At 46.3% G+C, this 23,757-nt stretch overlaps 1 protein-coding gene across 1 annotated transcript in view; it reads right to left on the reverse strand.

Moving 5' to 3' along the window:
• Window positions 1–23,757, reverse strand: part of GRIN2B (glutamate ionotropic receptor NMDA type subunit 2B) — a 935,536-nt gene that overhangs the window by 613,708 nt on the left and 298,071 nt on the right. The window contains exon 3 of the mRNA XM_075321904.1: window positions 20,220–20,633. Coding sequence (XP_075178019.1) covers window positions 20,220–20,615 — 396 coding nt within the window. The 5' untranslated portion in view covers window positions 20,616–20,633. The remainder of the gene's footprint in view (window positions 1–20,219; window positions 20,634–23,757) is intronic.

Here is a 23,757-nt window from a genome sequence, read left to right on the forward strand (position 1 = left end):
CACCTTCAAATATCTGGAAATTGCACCCAAGGATGAGCCAGACTTGTGCAAGTCCACAGTTCTCCTCCTGAGATCTTGACAGATTTCTTTTCACTTTCCACATGTTACACAAAGAAGCAGTGTGTTTCAGGTGTGCATTAAAATACATGCACAGGTGTATAACTAATTAACTCAGCTGTTGCCAATAAACCTATCAGAAGCTTCCAAAGACATGATAGCATCATATGGACTGTCCCATATTGTTTAAAAGCATAGTACTCTTAAGCGGGCTTTACACGCAACAACATTGCTAACAAGATGTCGTTGGGGTCACGGAATTCGTGACGCACATCCGGCCTCATTAGCGACGTCGTTGCGTGTGACACCGCAGGAACGACCAGTAATGATCAAAATGGCAATGATAAAGGTTTAGCCGAAACGTGTCTTGCCGTGCGCTTTACAGCAGTAATTTTCTCATCTCTGCCTGTATTATGCTGCTATGGATAAAGATTTTTAATCTACGTTTGAAATAAAGAAAAAGATTTTTTATTCATTACAAGCCTGCTCGCTGGATTTATCTTTCCTTCATATCAATTGCTGGCAGAGCTCCTGCCATTTATCCGATGCTGAGCGCCTATATGGAATAGCAGCCTATCTATTTAATCAACAGGGTAAGCTGGCATTTTTTCTTTTTTCATTGTTTTCACGTGAGTTTTTTGCCGTGCTTACCTTAATCAGGCAGAAGATATTATTGATTGAATTTTAACATGAATACAGAACAGATATTTTTGGATGTGGATGATCATGCCAATAGACTGGACAGATCTGCACAGATCTTTAATGTCAGTAATGTGAACATGGTGCAACTTCCTGATGAATTGTCTACCATTATAAAAAATCTGGAACATAAAATGGGCAAAGAAATAAGAACATGGTGGAATCATAATTCTCTAAATGTATATCTGGAAAAGGAGATGATTCCCCACGGACTAAGATTAAGAAAAAAAGCTACAGCCCATTTTAGTGAGGAATTCCAGAAGAAATGGGAAGATATTCTCAGCACATGTTCCTTGAAGCTTATTCAACTGATTATTAAGGAGGAGGAAATCCATCTAGGCTCCATACAGACAGACATAAAAGATCTTAAAAACAATCTGGCCAAAGTTTCACAGCACGCGGACTTTCAAAAATTACAAGATAAAATGAAATCAAATTTGGCCAAATTGGAAAATTCTATCACTGACCTCAAAAAAAGAAAGTTTGAAAGAGATCTGAAAGACTACAAAGAAAATAAAGTGTATAATTGGCAGTCTTACCCACGCCCTATTCTAAAGAAAAACCTGCATATACAGAGCAGCAACAAAGTGACTTTCTCAGATGGGAATAAAAGCTCAGATTCCTCTACATATAATTTCACAGAGGACACCCTGGATTCTTCATCTCTGTCTACATCTATTGATGAAAATGACGGCATATACAATCCTGGACTACAACAAAAGACTTCTTATTGTAGAAATGTTTCAAAAAACGGAGGAAAAGAGGCGGGCGGAAACATCATGGAGCCAGCAAGAAAAAATCCGCAAAGGAACAAAAACCGGAGGTATTAGAAGTTTCTATATGGAACCTCTCAAGCTATATACTAACGGAAGACCAAATTTCTTTGTTATCTAGAGGACTAGGCTATTGCCCAACATATAACTTTGATTTGTATAAAACCTTGTTAGATGTTAATAAGTTGGCACGCAACTTTACTATCAAATGCCATTTTTCTGATGATAATGTTACAAGGTTATATGATGATATGCCTGTGATAGATGGAGATATCATGTTGTCCTATGAGGAACAAAAAACACTTTTATCTGCAAAAAAACTACAACGTGAAAGTATTGATAATTATATAGATCTGAATTCTACTTTTCATACAAGAAATCCTCAATTCTATCCCCTGAAGTCACGTCCACCAGTTCTGGATTCTTTTCAAGAACTGGTGGAAAGTGAACTTATAGAGCTGGATAAAGAAATTAAAAAGAATCCTATGACTAGGAATAATTTATCCACAAAAGAAAAAATAGCTCTAAAAGATTTGATAAATAATAAAGATCTGTTAGTATGTGAGGCTGAGAAAGGGGGGGTGTAGTTATTCTTAATGAAGGATTGTATGAAAAACTGAATTTATTAGATCTTGAGAACGCCAATGCTTACCAAGAAATATTCTATGATCCTACTATTGAATTTAATGGGGAGCTAAAAGCATTGTTAGAGGAGGGCTTATTCAATGGGGCTCTCACACAGAGGTTATTTGATTATTTACATGTCACCTGTCCGATCGTTCCTATTTACCACTCTCTCCCAAAGGTCCATAAGGACACATTTCCTCCTCCACTATGTCCTATAGTGGCAGGTATTGGATCTTTGGGACAGAGATTGGGAGAATGGGTGGATCATTACTTGCAGCCTCTGGTGAAAGAAATCCCCATTTACATCAGAGATACTAAAGCTCTAGTCACCATGATGGAAAATTTTGAATGGGAAGATCAATACTCCTGGATTACAAGTGATGTAGTTGCATTATATCCATCGATCCCTCATGGGGTGGCCATGGATTCTCTAATCTACCACCTAGAAACATTCAGTAACTATGCCACAGAAATTAAGGATTTTTTGGTAATGGCAGTTAGGTTTTTACTCAGTCATAACTATTTCTCTTTCAATAGCAGTTTTTTTTCTGCAGAAGACTGGAGTCAGCATGGGGGCCAAATTCTCCCCGTCTCTAGCTAATCTAGTTATGGCTAGATGGGAGGAATTGGTCCTATATGCTGACTCCAGTCTTTTTTCTAACAGCCTAGTGTGGACAGGGCGTTATATAGATGACCTAGTCATTATATGGAAAGGAACACAGGAGGAAGCCTCCAGCTTCATAAATAGCATTAATGTGAATGATTTCAATCTAGCTTTTACACATTTTTGGAATAAAAATTCAGTGAATTTTCTAGATGTTACACTAACAGCAAGTCTAGATAAAAATGACAAAAAAGTCTCTATCAGCCCCTACCGCAAAAGCACTGCCAAAAACACATTGCTGGCAGCGGATTCTTGCCATCCCCAACATGTAATAAAAAACATTCCCATAGGAGAGCTCATAAAGGTACAAACGTAATTCTACTGACCCAAAAACATACAAAAATGCACAGGAATCAGTTAATAAGAGACTAAAAAACAGAGGCTATCCAGATTAGATGTTACAGAGAGCAACTAAAATAGTCAATGACATTGATAGGAAAGATTTAACAACAAGCAATAAAACAAAAAAACTACAATCTTCAAAGAAAAAAATCTTTTTCTCTACTCCATATAGCCGCCTTCAGTATAACAATATAGTCTCTATTATAAAGAAATATATTCCAATATTGAGCCAGGATCCAAAACTAAAACAAATTATTGCAGAAAATCAAATTTTTTATGTAGCAAAAAAGGCCCCTACATTGCAAGATAAATTATCGCCAAGTCTGTATCTGAATTCTTCGCTGGAGACCAGCGATACCTGGTTGAAATTGAAAGGGTTTTTTAAATGTGGAAATAAGAGATGTACTTGTTGTCAATATGTACATAAAATTAATAAATTTTCCTCATTTCATAATAACAAGGAATATCCTATTAACAATTTTTTGAACTGTAACTCCACCTACGTTGTGTATTTGATTGACTGTACATCATGCTGTAAACAGTACATAGGTTGTACAACGGGAAAATTGAGAAAATGAATCAGAAGGCACATTTCTGATGCTATTAACCCTTCCACTTTCAACCCATCAGCGGTCTCCAGGCATTTTTCACAATGTCATTCTGGCAATTTTGACAGCTTCAGGTTCAAAACAATTGAATCAGTAACACGATCTACCAGAGGGGGCGATAAAAAACGTAAACTACTTAACAGAGAATCCGCTTGGATTTTTACTCTGGAAAATAGGATGCCAATAGGCTTAAATAATAGACAAGATCTAATCAGAATTTATTAAAAATCCCAAAATTATGATCTTAATGTTAATAACCATAGCCTGCTCTGTTCCAAGTTTATAAATATCTTCCTGAGCTAAAATTATATTGAAGGTGCATTGTCTTTTTGAGGTTTTTTTGTTTTTTCTCTTTGCACATATTAATATGGTGCAAATAATTTCTGTATACATTATCTGTTACATCATGTATTGTAAATCACATAGAAAAATTACTGCTAGCATATCAGCCTTTTTTAGGGTTAATACTTGTTTTTAAATAGTCAATGTTATAGGTGGATGCTCACAAGTGTGATCAATTACGGACTAATCAATTATAGCACCACCTACCTTAGGAGTTTTTCCTTCTTCTTTGGCTCCATCCATCTTACAATCAATTTTAGCCATCTTCCCTGTCCCTGCTGAAGCAAAGCAGGCCCAAACCATGATGCTGCCACCACCATGTTTGACAGTGGGGATGGTATGTTCAGGGTGATGAGCTGTGTTGCTTTTACGCCAAACATATCATTTGGCATTGTTCCCAAATAGTTCGATTTTGACTAGAGCACCTTCTTCCACATGTTTGGTGTGTCTCCCAGGTGGCTTGTGGCAAACTTTAAACAACACTTTTTATGGGTATCTTTGAGAAATGGCTTTCTTCTTGCCACTCTTTTATAAAGGCCAGATTTGTGCAGTGTATGACTGATTGTTGTCCTATGGACAGACTCACCAACCTCAGCTGTAGATCTCTGCAGTTCATCCAGAGTGATCATGGGCCTCTTGGCTTCATCTCTTATCACTCTTCTCCTTGTTTGAGATGAAAGTTTGGATGGGCAGCCGGGTCTTGGTAGATTTGCAGGGGTATGATACTCCTTCCATTTTAATATGATTGCTTGCACAGTGCTTCTTGGGATGTTTAAAGTTTTGGAAATCTTTTTGCAACCAAATCCGGCTTTAACCCCTTCACGACCCTGGACGGATCTATCCGTCCAGGATCGTGTCCCGTTAAGCCCCGTCCCCTGCCGCGGGCAGGTGGCGTGGATCGGCACACATATCAGCTGTTTTCAACAGCTGACATGTGTGCCTGCTAGCCGCGGGTGGAATCGCTTCCACCCGCGGCCATTAACCCCTTAAATCTTGCTGCCAAAGTCTGGCAGCAAGATTTAAATGCGCGCGGCCATGTTTGTTACTCACCGCCGCCCCCACCGGAAGTCACGTGTGTTATCACGTGACTATCGGTGGTTGCCATCGTAGCACAGGGTCATGTGATGACGCCTGCTGCTACGATGTTTCACTTTCATTTTCCCTCGGCCGAGAGCAGAGGGAAAACCAAAGTGACTGAATCTGCTGATTACAGCGATATAGCTGTGATCAGCAGAGAGCGATCAGCAATCGGATTGCTGATCGCTATAGCCCCCTAGGGGGACTAGTAAAATAAAAAAAAAAAGTAAAAAAAAAAGTTTTAAAAAATAAAAAAAAAAAAAAAAAACCTAAAAGTTCAAATCACCCCCCTTTCCCCCCATTGAAAATTAAAGGGTTAAAAAATAAATAAATATACACATATTTGGTATCGCCGCGTTCAGAAATGCCCGATCTATCAAAATATAAAATCAATTAATCTGATTGGTAAACGGCGTAGTCGCAAAAAAATTCCAAACGCCAAAATTACGTTTTTTGGTCGCCGCAAGTTTTACGCAAAATGCAATAACAGGCGATCAAAACGTAGCATCTGCGCAAAAATGGTACCATTATAAACGTCAGCTCGAGACGCAAAAAATAAGCCATCACTGAGCCATAGATCCTTAAAAATAAGAACGCTACGTGTTTCAGAAAATGGCGCAAAACGTGCGCCACTTTTATTGGACAAACTTGTGAATTTTTTTTAACCCCTTAGATACAAGTAAACCTATACATGTTTGGTGTCTACAAACTCGCACCGACCTGAGGCATCACATAGATACCTCAGTTTTACCATATAGTGAACACAGTGAATAAAATATCCCAAAAACTATTGTACGATCACACTTTTTTTGCAATTTTTCCGCACTTGGAATTTTTTTGCCGTTTTCCAGTACACTATATGGTAAAACTTATGGTTTCATTTAAAAGTACAACTCGTCCCGCAAAAAACAAGCCCTCATATGGCAAGATTGATGGAAACATAAAAATATTACGCCTCTCAGAAGAAGGGGAGCAAAAAACAAAAACGCAAAAACGGAAAGTGCCCGGGGGCTGAAGGGGTTAAACTTCTCCACAACAGTATCACGGACCTGCCTGTTGTGTTCCTTGGTCTTCATGATGCTCTCTGTGCTTTAGACCTGAAACACACTTCCGTTAAAAACACGCACGTGCCGCGAGACACGTATTTACCCTGCGTGTTGCGTGTGGTAAGTACGTGTCTCGGGTACGTGTGGTCCATGTGTGTTCAACTTGTGCTATCTGCGATAGCACACGTAGAACCGGTAATTTGCATACTCACGTGGTCCGCGCTGCTGTCCGTGGTGCTGATCTTTGGTCTCCAGCCCTGCCATCTCCCCGCTGCTGCTGCTGCCGGCCGGAGTGAAGTGAATATTAAATGAGCATAATGAGCGGCGGTCGGCAGCAAGTGGGAACAGCGGCAGAGACAGGAGGGCAGGAGAAGGTGAGTAAATGTTTTGGTTTTTTTTCACTGACACGTGTGTTTTCTCCAGCGCGTGTCACACGGGACCGCATCCACACTACATCCGTGTGGTACGGGTGCAGGCCGTGTGACACCCGTGCTGCCGGAGAAAACGAGAACATGTCAGCATGTAGAAAAACGCACACATGTACAAACGCACATGGACACACATTCCGTGTGGTTTTACGTGTGTGTGCCTGCTACAATAGGGTAGCATTGCTGAACGTGTCTCCATGCCGCCGGTACGTGCAAAAAATGGCAAACACGTACCGGCGGCACGGATGTGTGTCGGAGGCCTTAAACAGAACACTGAGACTATCACAGGGCAGGTGCATTATACACACAGGTGGCTTATATTTATCATCATTAGTCATTTAGGGCAACATTGGATCATTCAGAGATCCTCAATGAACTTCTGGAGTGAGTTTGGTGCACTGAAAGTAAAAGGACGAGAAATATTGCACGCCGCAATTTTCAGTTATTTATTTTTTACAAAAAATTAATATAAAAAGCAATAAATATCATTCACCTTCACAATTGTGTCCCACTTGTTGATGATTCTTCACCATAAAATTTACATTTCTTATCTTTATGTTTGAAGCCTGAAATGTGGGAAAATTCAAAATTCAATAGGGCCAAATACTTTTGCAAGGCACTGTAAATAATTTTGGTTCCTAATTGACCTAAAATGGGAAAGGTTTATTTTGATTTCATGTCAGATAGTGAGAAAAACCTGAAGACTTGTCTTTTTAGATAGTGTATGTAAACTTCTGGTTACAACTGTACATAGTAGAATTGATTTGAATAGAAATACTGGTCTAACATACGAAAACTGACATATTGTATTAGAAGTTTATGTCTCATAGCAAGGTCTTCTCAAATATAACCAGCACTATATTGATTTATATGTTTAAAACAGTCTCTAGTCTGTCAATTGTCTCCAAACTGCAGGCTGTCATGATCCAGCCTTGAAATTCTGACAGGTCTGCAAAGGAACCACGGGAATTTGACATTTTCTGCTGCCAATACAGTACAGAGCAAAGATGGTGAAGTTGAGCAATTATACAATTTTGTTAAACATATTATAACTCAGTGTTGATCCAGAAAAAGGTTCTGACAAAACCTAGTCACCAACTGAGTCCTTCCAAGAATTACCTATGAAGACATATAAAATATGACCAATCCAAACTATAGAAGGGTTTGGGACAAGGAAAATGATCAGCATGATCTATATGGGTTTCCAAACAATGGGACGGGCGTTACTTATCAGATGACTACTGTACATTACTTTTTGAAACATTAATGAGGGGATCAGGCTTTAAAACTCTAAAACAAATAACTGAATAGGTTGGGTGGCTTCACACACAGTGTTTTTTAAAACTCTTCTATCAAATCATTGAGTCAGTAAGAAAATCTGAAACACACTTTTTTTTGGTGTTCTTCGCCACATATTGAGTGCTGTTAGAGGGTCCTGAAGTACTCATTGTTTGTAGATCAACACAAAAACACACCACCAATGTAAAAAGACAATTTCCATGTAAAGGGCAACACAATTTAAAATGTTTTTTATTTGTCCTTTGTGGTTTTAAAAAGTAAATAAATAAAAAAAGACCCACATTTCTATTTTTCTTTAGATTTTTCTTTAGATTTAGGTTCTCTGATGTCAGCAAAAAGAGAAAAGGAATATACAAATGGCAACAAAATCAAGTCTTATGTTTGTGGAAAAAAAGGTAAAATTATTGCAAAAATTATTATTATTACTATTATTATTATTACTTTACTTGGAGATGTTTTTTTTGTAGTCGCTGGAAGCATATTAAATGGTTTAACTAGAAAACTAAAAAGAGATTGAGCAAAATTTGATCACAATTTGAATTAACATGTTAGGTTGAGCTTGATGGACTTACGTCTACCTTCAACCTTAAAAAACTCTGTATTTATGAAAGCTGCCTCCAAAACCCATGCCTCACCACCAACTGGTTGGCATCTCACATGGATAATAGAGCAGTGACTTTACATAAACCATACTCAACATGTAAAACCCCTTCATAGGCATAACGAGAGCAAATAGCGTAGACTACCAAAAATTGACAAGTTACATCAATAGACATAGTAGGTTGAACGATTACTTGGTGCTTCCCATATCTCTAGCTATTTCTCTAGTACAATCTTTACAAAAAACATTACTTTACTCTAAGTTCATTATCATCATTGTCACGAACCACCGGGGGGGTCACTCAGAAATCCCCCGCGCTGGCTACCAGTACGTCACAATCGGGGGGTAACAAGTGGGGGGTCACCCCTCCTTTATACCTCCCGACCGACAGACAGAGCACGTGACGCGCTCTCTAGCGCCCCTCTTATAGTCAGGCCAATTATGGAATTGCCCGACAATAAGCAAGGAGGCCGCTATACTACTTATGCCGATTATTGAAGGGTCCCCAGTGAGAGTAGGGTATATATTCCCCCGACCTCCGCGGGCGGAATATATAAAACCTCCCCGAATCTCACTGGCCTCCCCACAATAATCCTTGGCACAACTCGCTGCCACCAACCGCTTCACGGTAACTATTAGCCGAACACACAGACGTGGGATTCAAGATCGAGATAACAGAACAGCCCAAGATTAATTATATAATTTAATCAGCCTAAAGCCACACTAGAAACTACAATATATACAATAGGGAATCTACAGAATATACATAGGTCAGAGTACAGTTACAGATAAAGCATGGTTTACAAACAGGTATGCAATTCAATCAGTTACCTTGTGCGTCTGGCCACAGGGGGGCGCTGTAGACCAGGTTTCTAGGAACTCCCACAGATGTTTCCTGCACGTGACCCCCAGCGAAAGAACCCTGGAAAATGGCCGAAGTAGGGTTATCAACCTGGGCAAATCCAGGTCCCCTCCTACCTTAGTGACCTCAGAGGGAGCACTGCCACTCCCCCCCGCTTTTAGTCAGAATTATCCAGAAAGGGGATTTTGGCTATAACTTTGCCTGGGAGCGTCGTAGACGGACGTCAACGCTCTCATTGTGACAGTTATGAATTTAGCTACAGAACGAGGGGACTCATGACTTGTCTATTAGTTCCCCATTGGCTGATATCACGCCTGGGGTATTTCCCAAGCTCCCGCTCCCATAAAAAAGGTGTGCCAGCATCGTCCGCATGCGAAAACACCATTTTTATGGTTGCCGTATTTATCGGAAATATGGCTTGCGAGATATGAACCATTTTTTACTGGAGTCGTTCTGTCTGGCTACTTCCATGCTTGCTAATTAGATAGCAGCTCCTACCACAGGGTCACGGCAGGGAGTCCTCCTGTGTCCATTGTTCCCACATCACCTAATTTCCATATCATAGGAGATGGCCATGGGATGTGACACCTTCACAGATGCTGGACATTGAGGACAAGAAGGGAGGGGGGCACTGCCAGGGAGTGATGAGCGATTATGACTGGAAGTCATAATTCATCTTCATATCCCGGGATTTGCCTCACACCTCCCCCCTTTTGAGGGCGCTAGGGGGCAGCACACTCCGGTGTTCCCCCGTGCGCCCGTCCGCGACCTCTCCTTGTCGGGACAGCCCGTCTGCGTTACCGTGGTCACGGCCCCTTTTGTGGCGAATGGTGAAGTTGTATTGCTGGAGCGCAAGGCTCCATCGCAACAATCGCCCATTCGTCCCAGAGACGGTGTGCAACCAGCTGAGGGGATTGTGGTCCGTCTCCATGATGAAGTGGCGCCCGTATAGATAGGGTTGCAGACGCTGCAGGGCCCACACTATGGCCAGGCACTCCTTCTCCATCGTGGAATAGGCCACTTCCCTTGGTAACAGCTTCCTGCTCAGGTACAAGACTGGGTGCTCTTGGCTCGCAGAGTCCACCTGGCTGAGCACCGCACCGAGGCCGAAGTCACTGGCGTCGGTCTGTACTACAAACGGCCGCGTGAAGTCGGCTGCCTGTAGCACGGGCGGGCTGGACAGGGCGTCCTTTAGGGCCTGGAAGGCTGTCTCGCAGTCCATTGTCCAATCGACTGCAGAGGGCAGCTTCTTCTTGGTGAGGTCCGTCAAGGGCTTTGCCAGGCTACTATAGCGTGGAACAAACCTCCTATAGTACCCGGCGGTCCCCAAGAAGGACATCACCTGCTTCTTGGTCCTGGGGGTGGGCCAGGATGCGATGGCCTCCACTTTCTCAGGCTCGGGCTTCAGTGTTCTCCCGCCTACCCGGTGACCGAGGTACTGGACCTCGCTCATGGCCAGCTGACACTTTCCCGGCTTGATGGTCAAACCTGCCCGGTGGATCCGCCTGAGCACCTGTGCTAGATGCTCTAGGTGGTCCTCCCAGGTGGGACTGAAGACGGCAATGTCATCCAGGTACGCGGCCGCGTACCCTTCAAGTCCCTTGAGCAGGGTGTTGACCATCCGCTGGAAAGTGGCAGGGGCATTCCTCATCCCGAATGGCATCACCGTGGACTCGTATAGTCCAAATGGGGTAATAAAGGCAGAGCGTTCCCTGGCCTTGCGAGTCAGGGGGATCTGCCAATATCCCCGGCTCAGGTCCATGATGGTCAGGTACTGAGCCCCGGCCAACTGATCGAGCAGGTCATCGATGCGTGGCATTGGGTACGCATCGGCGACCGTGACAGCATTGAGCCCCCTGTAGTCCACGCAGAACCGAGTGGTTCGGTCCTTCTTAGGGACGAGGACTACAGGTGAGGCCCAAGCGCTGTTGGATGCCTGGATCACCCCCAGCTTCAGCATCTCGTCAATCTCCTGGCGCATGTGTTGCTGCACCTCCAGGGAGACCCGATATGCTGAACGCCGGATCGGGGGATGATCCCCAGTGTCCACGTGATGGACAGCCAAGTTAGTCCTTCCGGGCTGGTTGGTAAACAACCCCCGGAAGGGGTGTAGGGTGGCCCACAGCTGGGACCGTTGGTCCTCCAAGAGCTGGTGGCCAACCTCCACATCCTCAATGGATCCGCCTGCCCTAACCTGGGCTAGCATATCCAAGAGGGTTTCCGCTTCTCCCTCCTCGGGCAGGTTGCACACGGGGAGCGCACATGCCTCCCGCTCATGATGTGCCTTCATCATGTTCACATGGAAGGGCTTCCGCCTTCCACGGGCAGGGTCCAGGGTGACCAGGTACGTCACAGGGTTGAGCTGCTGGTACACGAGGTATGGGCCTTCCCAGGCTGCCTGAAGCTTGTCCTGTGGTACGGGGACCAGTACCCACACCTTTTGACCCACTTGGTAGGTCCTCTCACAAGCGTTCTGGTCGTACCAACGCTTCTGATCGGCCTGGGCTTGAGCCATATTGTCGTGTACCAGTTGCGTCAAGGCCTGCATTTTGTCCCGGAAGCGCATGACATACTCGATAACCGACACTCCAGGGGTGGCCAAATCCCCTTCCCAAGCCTCTTTCACCAGAGCCAGGGGGCCCCGCACACGTCGCCCGTACAGGAGCTCAAACGGTGAGAATCCTGTTGAGGCCTGTGGAACCTCCCGGTAAGCAAATAACAGGTGTGGGAGATACCGCTCCCAGTCACGCCCATGGGAGTCGACCAACATCTTAAGCATCTGCTTTAAGGTGCCATTGAACCGCTCGCACAGGCCATTAGTCTGTGGATGGTACGGGCTGGCCACCAGATGTCGCACCTGGACTTGCTTACAGAGGGCCTCCATCAGCTGGGACATGAATTGGGTCCCCCGGTCAGTGAGCATTTCCTGGGGAAAACCCACTCGGGAGAAAATCTCCAGCAATGCGGTGGCCACCTTGTCAGCCCGAATGGACGACAAGGCCACTGCTTCTGGGTACCGGGTGGCATAGTCCACTACCGTCAGTATGAAGCGTTTCCCGGAGCTGCTGGGGATGGCCAGCGGGCCGACCAGATCCACAGCCACCCTCCTGAAAGGCTCATCGATGATGGGCAGAGATACCAGTGGGGCTTTGGGGCGTGGCCCCGCCTTCCCCACTCTCTGACAGGTTTCACACGAACGGCAGTAGGCAGCCACATCGGCCCCCATTTTTGGCCAGTAGAAATGCTGGTTTAACCTGGCCTTGGTCTTAGCGATCCCTAGGTGTCCGGCCATCGGAATCTCATGTGCGATCCGCAACAACTCCGTCCGGAACGGATAGGGTACCACCAACTGTCGGTCCCTGGGCCACGCCTCCGGTGAACCCTGCTGGACCGTGGCCCGGTACAGCCGTCCTTGGTCCCAGACCACTCGCTCCGGGTCCGAGTCCGAGGGAGGCTGTGCCGCCTGCTCCTTAAGAGCTTTCAGGCTGTCGTCAGCTTCTAACGCTGCCTGAAACCCCTGACTAGATGTGGCCAGAATCGACGAGACTGTCACATCTTCAGTCAGTACCCCGGGACCTGTGTCCTGGCCTCCACCTGACTCGGCTGCCACTTGGTCAGAAGGGGAAGAGCTATCGGACCTCCGGGAGGCCCCTTGGCTTCCAGCACTCCCACTGCGGGTGACAGCGGCCACAGCCGCTGCGACCGTGGGTCGTGCCTGCTCCTCCTCCGTTCCTGACCAAGTCGCCGGTTCAGGCAGACCTACCTGGCTTCCTGACACCCCGGTTGTGGGGGAACCATGCACCGAGATCTTACCTGGGAGCACTTCCGCTCCTGGACCGGCCCCAATCTCACCTGCCTGTTCCCCTCCTGCAGCAACAGAACCCCGCTGTGAAATCTCTGGGGACCCCACATTTGTTGTGGTAGCCCCCACCCCACACACTGGTCCTCCCCCTGCAGCACCCTGCTCTCTGCTTATCCCTGCAGAGGGCAACAGATCCCAGCTCACAGGCTGATTACTTGTAGAGGCATGGTCACACCTTTCTCTGACCCCCTCCCCTGTCACAGCTGCAGCTGTGTGTGTGTCTATGGTGTCTGTGCAAGCAGAAATAGCAGAGTTCACTCCCTCCTCCCTTACATCATTCATAGATAACACATTAACATTGTCCGGAGGCACGTCAGTACTGGCTGAAGGTTCAGCCCTTGGGGGGGGCCCAAACTGGGAGGTTATCTGCCCCAAATCTGTCCCAAGTAGCACGTTTGCGGGGATCCGATCAGTTACCCCCACCTCCCTCACCCCTCGCCCTGCGCCCCAGTCCACATAAATGTCAGCAACAGGCAGCGCCGGGTCAGTGCCTCCAATCCCGGAGACAGCGAGGGTTTTTCCAGGGATCAAGTCTTGGGGGGACACCATCTCAGGCCGCACCAGAGTCACCTCCGAGGCGCTGTCTCGCAGTCCTATGGTCACAGACTGGCCGACGGTGACAGGTTGGAAGCTGTCCAGGGACCTACCACCACCCCCACCCACACAATACACCTTGGGCGGCCCTTGGGACGGGGACGGAGCCGGGGCCTTGGGACGCTGAGGGCACATGGCCTTGAAGTGTCCAGGTAGGTTGCACTGGTGGCACCGTCTTGGTTCTGCCACGGGCCTGGAGAGGGGAGTTGAGGGGGACACCCCCTGCAGTCTAGGGGCAGGTGGGGCAGTCGCAGAGTTCATCTTACCCCCTCTCCAGGTGCTGCTGGTGGCTGCTCTCCTGGCTTCAGGAGCCCGATTGTTGGTGTAGTCATCGGCCAGGGCAGCTGTAGCCGTGGACCCCTTTGGCTTCTGGTCTCGGATGAACTGGCGGAGATCCTCAGGGCAGTTCCACAAGAGTTGCTCCGTGATGACCAAGTCCAGGATCTCTGGTCCGGTGGAAAGCTGCAGGCCTTGGGTCCAGTGGTCGGCAGCTCGGGCAAGTGCCCGCCGGTGGTCAGCCCAGGAGTCCTTTGGTCCCTTCTGCAGGGTCCGGAACTTCTTGCGGTAGGACTCCGGAGTGAGGTTGTACTGTTGGATCAGGGCCCGCTTGATGGTGTCGTAGCCCTGATCTGCCTCAGCAGGCAAGTCCCCAAGGATATCCAGGGCCTTACCCCTTAAACGGGGGGTCAGGTATTTGGCCCACTGGTCCTTGTCCAGATGGTGCTGCAGGCAAGTCCGTTCAAAAGCAGTCAAGAAAGAGTCCAAGTCTCCATCCTTCTCCAGCACTGGGAAGTCCTCAACACGGACCTTTGGAAGTTTGGTGTCTTGAAGGTCACGTGTGGCTGATGAGGGCTGGAGCTTGGCTAGATGCAGCTGGTAGTCACGGTCTGCCTGTCGCTCCGCAGCCTCACGCTCTGCCTGGCGCTCTTCACGCGCTGCTTGCCGCTCCGCAGCCTCAGCATCACGCGCTGCCTGCCGCTCTGCCCTGCGCTCTGCCAGGAGTTCCTTGTAGCCCTTCTGGTCTCCAGCCTGGAGAAGGGCCATAGCCATTTGAAGAAGGCTATCCGAGCCTCCCAGGCTCGGTGGAATGGCACGTGGTGATCTGCGGCCCGCTGCGGAGCCTGGTGATTCACTGTCCATTTCAGAGCGGAGGACTGGCATCTGGCTCGTTGAGGACCCTTGGGCGAGCTCCTCCTCATCTTGTCCAGCAGTGCCAGGTTGTGCAATGTCCTCTGCAGAGCTGTTCTCTGGCGTCGAGCTCCTGGAGGACTCGTGGGCAACCTCCTCATTACTGTCCACAGCACCGTCCTCCCTCTCTTCGGCTCCTGCCTTAGCATTGGCCAGTTGCATAGCTCTGCTCCTGGTGCCATCAGCCATTCTTGCAGACTTTTGGTCACTGACACAGAACTGACACCTGATGCCTCCACACACCTTACAGTATCTGCACTCTGACACTCTAGTGTTGAGCTGGTCTGAAGACCCCAGCAGCCACAGCTGCTGCAGGCAGTCTTTAGTGTCTGGGAGTATGGGTCTCACACTCACACACACTATTATCTCGATCCCACCGCTATGCCACCAATATGTCACGAACCACCGGGGGGGTCACTCAGAAATCCCCCGCGCTGGCTACCAGTACGTCACAATCGGGGGGTAACAAGTGGGGGGTCACCCCTCCTTTATACCTCCCGACCGACAGACAGAGCACGTGACGCGCTCTCTAGCGCCCCTCTTATAGTCAGGCCAATTATGGAATTGCCCGACAATAAGCAAGGAGGCCGCTATACTACTTATGCCGATTATTGAAGGGTCCCCAGTGAGAGTAGGGTATATATTCCCCCGACCTCCGCGGGCGGAATATATAAAACCTCCCCGAATCTCACTGGCCTCCCCACAATAATCCTTGGCACAACTCGCTGCCACCAACCGCTTCACGGTAACTATTAGCCGAACACACAGACGTGGGATTCAAGATCGAGATAACAGAACAGCCCAAGATTAATTATATAATTTAATCAGCCTAAAGCCACACTAGAAACTACAATATATACAATAGGGAATCTACAGAATATACATAGGTCAGAGTACAGTTACAGATAAAGCATGGTTTACAAACAGGTATGCAATTCAATCAGTTACCTTGTGCGTCTGGCCACAGGGGGGCGCTGTAGACCAGGTTTCTAGGAACTCCCACAGATGTTTCCTGCACGTGACCCCCAGCGAAAGAACCCTGGAAAATGGCCGAAGTAGGGTTATCAACCTGGGCAAATCCAGGTCCCCTCCTACCTTAGTGACCTCAGAGGGAGCACTGCCACTCCCCCCCGCTTTTAGTCAGAATTATCCAGAAAGGGGATTTTGGCTATAACTTTGCCTGGGAGCGTCGTAGACGGACGTCAACGCTCTCATTGTGACAGTTATGAATTTAGCTACAGAACGAGGGGACTCATGACTTGTCTATTAGTTCCCCATTGGCTGATATCACGCCTGGGGTATTTCCCAAGCTCCCGCTCCCATAAAAAAGGTGTGCCAGCATCGTCCGCATGCGAAAACACCATTTTTATGGTTGCCGTATTTATCGGAAATATGGCTTGCGAGATATGAACCATTTTTTACTGGAGTCGTTCTGTCTGGCTACTTCCATGCTTGCTAATTAGATAGCAGCTCCTACCACAGGGTCACGGCAGGGAGTCCTCCTGTGTCCATTGTTCCCACATCACCTAATTTCCATATCATAGGAGATGGCCATGGGATGTGACACCTTCACAGATGCTGGACATTGAGGACAAGAAGGGAGGGGGGCACTGCCAGGGAGTGATGAGCGATTATGACTGGAAGTCATAATTCATCTTCATATCCCGGGATTTGCCTCACAATCATCCTAATAAGTTTGGAAAATAAAGCAGCGTCAGTGACTAGAACAAAAGAGTAGAAGGTGTAGTGTGCTATGTAGCACCTCATATGGGATGAGATAGAATAGGTTATGCAATTTATCTAGCTATCTACAGACTATATTTATATATATATATATATATATATATGTATATATATATATATCTTGGCATTCTTGCGTTGGTTAGCAAATATAACATGCTACAGGCACACTTGATGCGTAGTTGTTTATTCTGATGATGACCCTGTGGCCCGGACTTTCCAGCTGGTGGTTGTGGGGGCTGAGAGAGAATAATGCCAAGCCCTCACTTACCAGTCTAGTGAAGAGGGGCTACTGCTCTACACACAGTCAGTGGCCCACATTGCATTGAAGCACTCTACAGGACTATACAGTGTGATGTGGACTGTATAAACTAGGGGAAGGTGGGGTAGATGAAGCCTTCTCATCCAAACTCACTCCACTGTGCCCTGCACTCAGTAATCTGTCGGGGAGTGTCTCCTTCTACACTAACTTGTGCATTTAGTTCAGCCAATCCTGCTTCACCAACCTAAGAGCTCAACGCTGGTTTTCCAGGGTAATTTCTGTAGTCAAAATAACGGATTAATTTGCATTAAAGCTGTTATTTCTATTTCCACTAAGTAATTTTTGCGAGTATCTATACATAGATTGTAGTTGTTGTCCTGGGACAAGCATTTTCTATTACAGTCCCAGTCCTGGGATGGGCTACTTACCAGTGCAAAAGTATATTTCACATAATTGCGTGGCACAGTGTCAGAATATCAGATCATTCCATATTACACACAGGCAAGTTATTATGAAAGGAGGGTTTTGTTATTTTGTCTCTCACACAAACGGTTTTCAGGAAAAGGTGCCCTGCAGCGTTTTACTCTCTCAGTGCTGTTCGTAATAGATGCATCACTGATTGACTTCTATAAAGCAGAGAATATTATTTGCCTTACTAACTATGATGACATTGAGAATTTTCCAAACGTAAGTGATTGTACAGCATTCTTCCTTTGGATAGGTCATTAGTATCAGATCAGTGGGAGTCTCACACCACCTACTCCACAATCTGTTCTTAGCGGTAACTACAGCCTGCAGTACCCAAGAACAACCACTACACCATGTACAGAGCTGTGGCGATTTGGTTCCATAAACTATGTCTATCCTGTTACCATGAAAGAAGCTAACAACTGATCAGAGTGGTAGACTGTCTCTCCTTAAAGAGAGGCCATCAATATTCAAGTCCTGGTAAAACCCCTTTAACTTAATCATTTTTGGAATCATTTTGTCATATCTTGTTGAGTTACAATAATGATATGTTTATCAAAACCTTCAATAACACAGGGTGATGAAACAATAAAGGAGTTGTATATGCTTTTTTTTATGTTTTAATGGTTCATAGAACTCACAAAGGTTAAAGAGCAGTGTATACTCACTTATCCCCAGCCGTATCTCTGCTGTGCATCCCTTTTCTGGCCATACAAGCATGTGACTGCTGCACCACTACTGCCAGCATATAGCTGCTGTGGTCACACGCCTGCCTGGCTAAACCAATGAGCGTGGACACTAGCGGGAGATGTGGCCAGAAAATAAAAAGGGTTTGCAGTGGAAAAGTGAACAAAACTTTTGCCAGCATTACTTTTTGAAAATGTTTCTTTCCTCCCAAATCTGTCTCAGTTGGACATAATCAGGATGGGTTTTCAGCCTCTTAATTTCAATTTATAATGAGCCATATTTTGAATAAAACAGTAACTTTATTTAATTAAGTACTTAATTATAGTGGTCATGGAGTACAAGCTGCATCTAATTGAACAAGTGACTGTATACATGGTTGCCAACCGATAATGTGAGTCTCAGTCCAGTTACTAATACAAAGCTGCCTCATAGGCAACCCCAAACCACCACCATGTATTTATTGATTCCTTTCTACGCTTCCTAAATTAGTGGCTTATAATGTTCTGCATATGCTCAAAATCTATTTTACAACCTCAGTAGTGATATGCTTATTATTGGGTGACTAGTTTTGGGGGCGTTGTTTTTTCTGGGACTAATCTTCCCACTGATCATATTGTTACACCCCTGTTGGCATGAGTGATATGATATGCAAGAGTGTTGACACTACCAGGACTTTGCAAGTCTCTACCGTCCTGGCAATGTGCAGTGAAGCCGGGTGTGCATTCCCCATTGTCATCAGCGCACTGCGCATGCTTAGGGAGACAGTGGTGGCTGGCGCAGGAGATTGGAAGAGATAGCAGTAATGCCTGCCTACGTCCTGCATCACCCCTGCCTCCATGGTCATGAGCAGTACACCAATGAAGCCAGAGTGTGCATACCCTGCTTGTTGCACATTGCCACAGAGGCAGACATTTACAAAGAGACGGTGGTGACACTGATGTTGCAAATCATGTTGTTCACACCCACAGAGGCTTGATAAATTGATCAGTGGAACAATTAGTCCAAAACAAGAAATTTCCCCAAAACTAGTCACCCACTTATTAGCATATTACAACCGCAGTTATAAAAATGATCTAAGGCATATGCAGAAATCAATAAGCCACTAAATGCAGCTTGCTAGGAAGATAATATAGGATTCAATAAGTACATGGTGGTGATATGGGGGACTGGGGAAGCTGACAAGTTCCCTATATAGCTTATAATTGGCGATGAGCAAATTGATTCAGATTCATATTAAATTATAAGAATTTGCAGATCTTGAAAATATAAACAATTTACAATTCAGTTTGTTTGGATAGCTTACAATATCCGCCATCAATTTACACCCAAAAAAAATGGCATCAGCCAGAGAAGGCTTACATGACTTAGAGCACTGACAGATGGACTTCCCCATAATACCTTGCCACTATCACATCATATGGTATAACACTGCTAATTAGAAGGCACTATAAAAGCCTGTATAAAAGCCCAAGCTGGGAGTGCAGCAGCCATTTGTTGTGAATCTAGGAAGTCAGAGAATGTCATATCTCACAGCTTAACAATAGAGCAAGCTATAAAAATAAACTTTATAGCTAGTGGGTGACTGGACAGCAGTGAGGAACAGTTACCATCCATCTACCCATAGCTATGTAAGTGAAGACCTCTTTAATAAATTGGATACATTCGTAGGAAACTTTGTTCTATTATACACATCTTTTCAGGGCAACTGAAGCACTTTTTATTCATTGTGAATCGATTTGCCACATACTGAATTTTCAGGAAACATTCTGCAAATCTGGAGATTTTGACTTTTCAAAAAATGGCTCATCTCATTATAAAGTTAAAACTTTTGTCAAGTTTCTGTCAGTGCTCTTTAGCAATAAATTATAATTTTCTTACAATTCCCTATTACAAATTTGAATAACATGCTGGAAACTTCATTGAAGATCAAATAAACATTTTAACTAGATCATAGTCCAAAATGGTTTCCAATAAGAGAAGTACAGAACTTTACCTTATCAGCCATAATCATTGATGATCCACCATGAATGCCTAGGATGGGAGTGAGGGTCTGAGCAGAAATAAAGTCCAAAATTTGAGCAATAGCTTCCTGGTCAGTGTCATCACCAAATACAACTCCTTGCACCTTCTTGTCAGACATGAGGTCACAGATTCGCGTGATGATACTCTTAGGATCGGATTCATTCATGGTAACCAAAGCCACCCTTGGTGTCACTGATAAGTTGTGGAAGTCATCTTTTTCGTGAACATCTTTGATGGCTACCTCGTCTGAGGTGCCTACCAAGATTACTGCTATGTCCATACTGGGGTGTTTCTGGGCAAAGCAGCCCACATAGAAAAGAATCAAGAGGCTGATTTTTAAGAAGTAGCAGGCTTCTGTAGGCCTCATCTTCAACTTTTACTCTCCCTGAAAGACAAGAAGAATATAATTGGTCATTTTATAATGAGAGAGCAGAATGAATTCTCAGCTCTACACATAATCTGTAAAACTATTAATAAAATACATTTTTTTCACAAATCACAAAGAACATATCAATAGGAGATGCAAGGACATGCTCAATATTCCACTAGAAGTATAAAGTAACAGGCACCCTAAGCACTTAATGGCTGACTGCTATACTGTAAAGCTGGGTTCACACATAGCGACAGCGACAACGACGTCACTGTTACGTCACCCTTTTCTGTGACGCAACAGCGACCTTGTAAGTCGCTGTTATGATCGCTGCTTAGCTGTCAAACACAGCAGAAGCAGCAGCGATCATAATGACACGCGTCGCTGTGCTACATGTGCAGAGAGCAGGGAGCCGTGCACACTGCTTAGCACTGCCTCCCTGCACTCCTAGCTACAGTACACATCGGGTATTACCCGATGTGTACTGCAGCTACATGTGCAGAGAGCAGGGAGCCGCGCACACCGCTTAACGCTGGCTCCCTGCACTCCTAGCTACAGTACACATCGGGTTAATTACCCGATGTGTACTGCAGCTACATGTGCAGAGAGCAGGGAGCCGGCACTGGCAGTGAGAGCGGCGGACGCTGGTAACGAAGGTAAATATCGGGTAACCAGGGAAAGGTCTTCCCTTGGTTACCCGATGTTTACCCTGGTTACAGCTTACCGCAGCTGCCAGATGCCGGCCCTGCTCCCTGCTCGCTTCATTTCGTCGCTCTCTCGCTGTCACACACAGCGATGTGTGCGTCACAGCGGGAGAGCGACGACCAAAAAATGAAGCTGGACATTCAGCAACGACCGGCAACCTCACAGCAGGGGCCAGGTCGTTGCTGGATGTCACACACAGCGACAGCGACGGGACGTCGCTGCAACGTCACAGAAAATGGTGGCGTAGCAGCGACGTCGTTATCGTTGTCGCTGTGTGTGACCGCACCCTAAGACCTTCAGATAAACCTTATCTTGTGTACGGATAGTGGCATCCTATAATCTCAGAATAATGGGGACTTGAAAACTGATGTAATCAAGTAGACAAACCTTCAGTAACTAGGCATGATGAAGCGCATTATGCTTTGATACATATTTAGAAAAAGTTAATGAATTATAATAAAGAATTATAGGAATGGACCTGATAATGCATTTTGCAATCAGCAAGATAAAATAATTAAGAGATTCAACTGCACCCTCCAGAAACAACCTGTTACGGTTGCTGCGAGCACTGGAGACTATGTCGAGATTTCTTGCTACTGCACATGTGTGAGCGCTGGAGACTAAGTCCAGATTTCTTGCTACTGCACATGTGCGAGCGCTGGAGACTAAGTCCAGATTTCTTGCTACTGCACATGTGCGAGCGCCGGAGACTAAGTCCTATATTGGAGCCATTGCACATATGCGGGTGACATCATCGCTGACACGAGGTCACATGTCTCTGACACCTTCTATGCCGATTGGTCGCTGGTCATGTGCTTGTGATGCCTTGCTCGGTGATAGGCCAGCATGACGTCACTCCTGTCGTTCTGGCAGCGGATTGGCTCTGGTGTCCTCCATCTTGGATGAGGCACAGAGTCTATATAAGACCCTGACACATGCCGCATGGCGCTCAGTCCTCTTGCTTCATGCATAGGAGTAGACGCTCTGTGCGCGTTCCTCTAGGCATTCCTCTGTCTATGCTAGGTGAGCGCTACCGGCAGGGTAGCGTTCTTATACCTTACAGCTTCGGCTGCTGTCCGTATCCTTACCTCTTAGGGGAGCGGACATAGGCAGGTGCCTGAGGCACATGGTCTGGCTGGGCCTTGTGGTTCGACTCGTAGGTGGACGTTGCCGCTAGGGTAACGTTCCTTATACTGCGTCTGGCAGTTGTTCGTATCCTCGCACACTAGGGGAGCGAACAGAGGTAGGAGCTTTGTGCGGCTTACGCTGCTGTTCGTCTCTTTTGCACCACTAGAAGAGCGGACCTAGGCAGGTGCCATATCTAGTGGATCGTGTCCTCGCACACTAGTGGAGCGAACGCAGGTAGGAGCTTTGTGCGGCTTACGCTGCTGTTCGTCTCTTTTGCACCACTAGAAGAGCGGACCTAGGTAGGTGCCATTTCGCACACATTGCCTTTGTCTCTGTGGTTATTAACAGAGATCATTCCACACACCCTCCAAGTAAGGGAGGAATTGCTTTACTTACTTATTATATCCTTCTGTGAGTTAACAGAGGTATTGCACTCTGCCATAGTCTGCAGCAGAGTCTTTGCACGGTGGACCCTGACTGTCTGATACTCCTTTAGGTTATTATCAGACAGCCCCCCGTAACACAACCCAAATCAGGTCTCACTGAGGAATATGTAGGGCTAAAGGTACCGTCACACTAAGCGATGCTCCAGCGATCCCACCAGCAACCTGACCTGGCAGGGATCGCTGGAGCGTCGCTACACGGGTTGCTGGTGAGCTGTCACACAGGCAGATCTCACCAGTGACCAGTGACCAGCCCCCATCCAGCAACGACGTGTGGAAGCATGCTGCGCTTGGTAACTAAAGTAAATATCAGGTAACCAACCCGATATTTACCTTGGTTACTAGCGCACACCGCTTAGCGCTGGCTCCCTGTGTACTCTGCTACGTGTGCAGGTAGCAGGGGGCCGGCTTCTGCGGACGCTGGTAACCACGGTAAACATCGGGTAACCAAGAAGCCCTTACCTTGGTTACCCAATATTTACCTTCGTTACCAGCGTCCGCCGCTCTCACACTGCCAGTGCTGGCTCCCTGTTCCCTGCACTCCTAGCCACAGTACACATCGGGTTAATTACCCGATGTGTACTCCGGCTACGTGTGCAGAGAGCAGGGAGCCGCCACTGACAGCGTGAGAGCGGCGGACACTTGTAACGAAGGTAAATATCGGGTAACCAAGGTAAGGGCTTCTTGGTTACCTGATGTTTACCGTAGTTACCAGTGTCCGCAGAAGCCGGCTCCTGCTGTCTGCACGTTTAGTTGTTGCTCTGTCGCTGTCACACACAGCGATCTGTGCTTCACAGCGGGAGAGCAACAACTAAAAAATGGTCCAGGACATTCAGCAACAACCAGCGACCTCACAGCAGGGG

This window comes from Anomaloglossus baeobatrachus, chromosome 8, assembly GCF_048569485.1.
Source record: "Anomaloglossus baeobatrachus isolate aAnoBae1 chromosome 8, aAnoBae1.hap1, whole genome shotgun sequence".
NCBI classification, from domain to species: Eukaryota; Metazoa; Chordata; class Amphibia; order Anura; family Aromobatidae; genus Anomaloglossus; species Anomaloglossus baeobatrachus.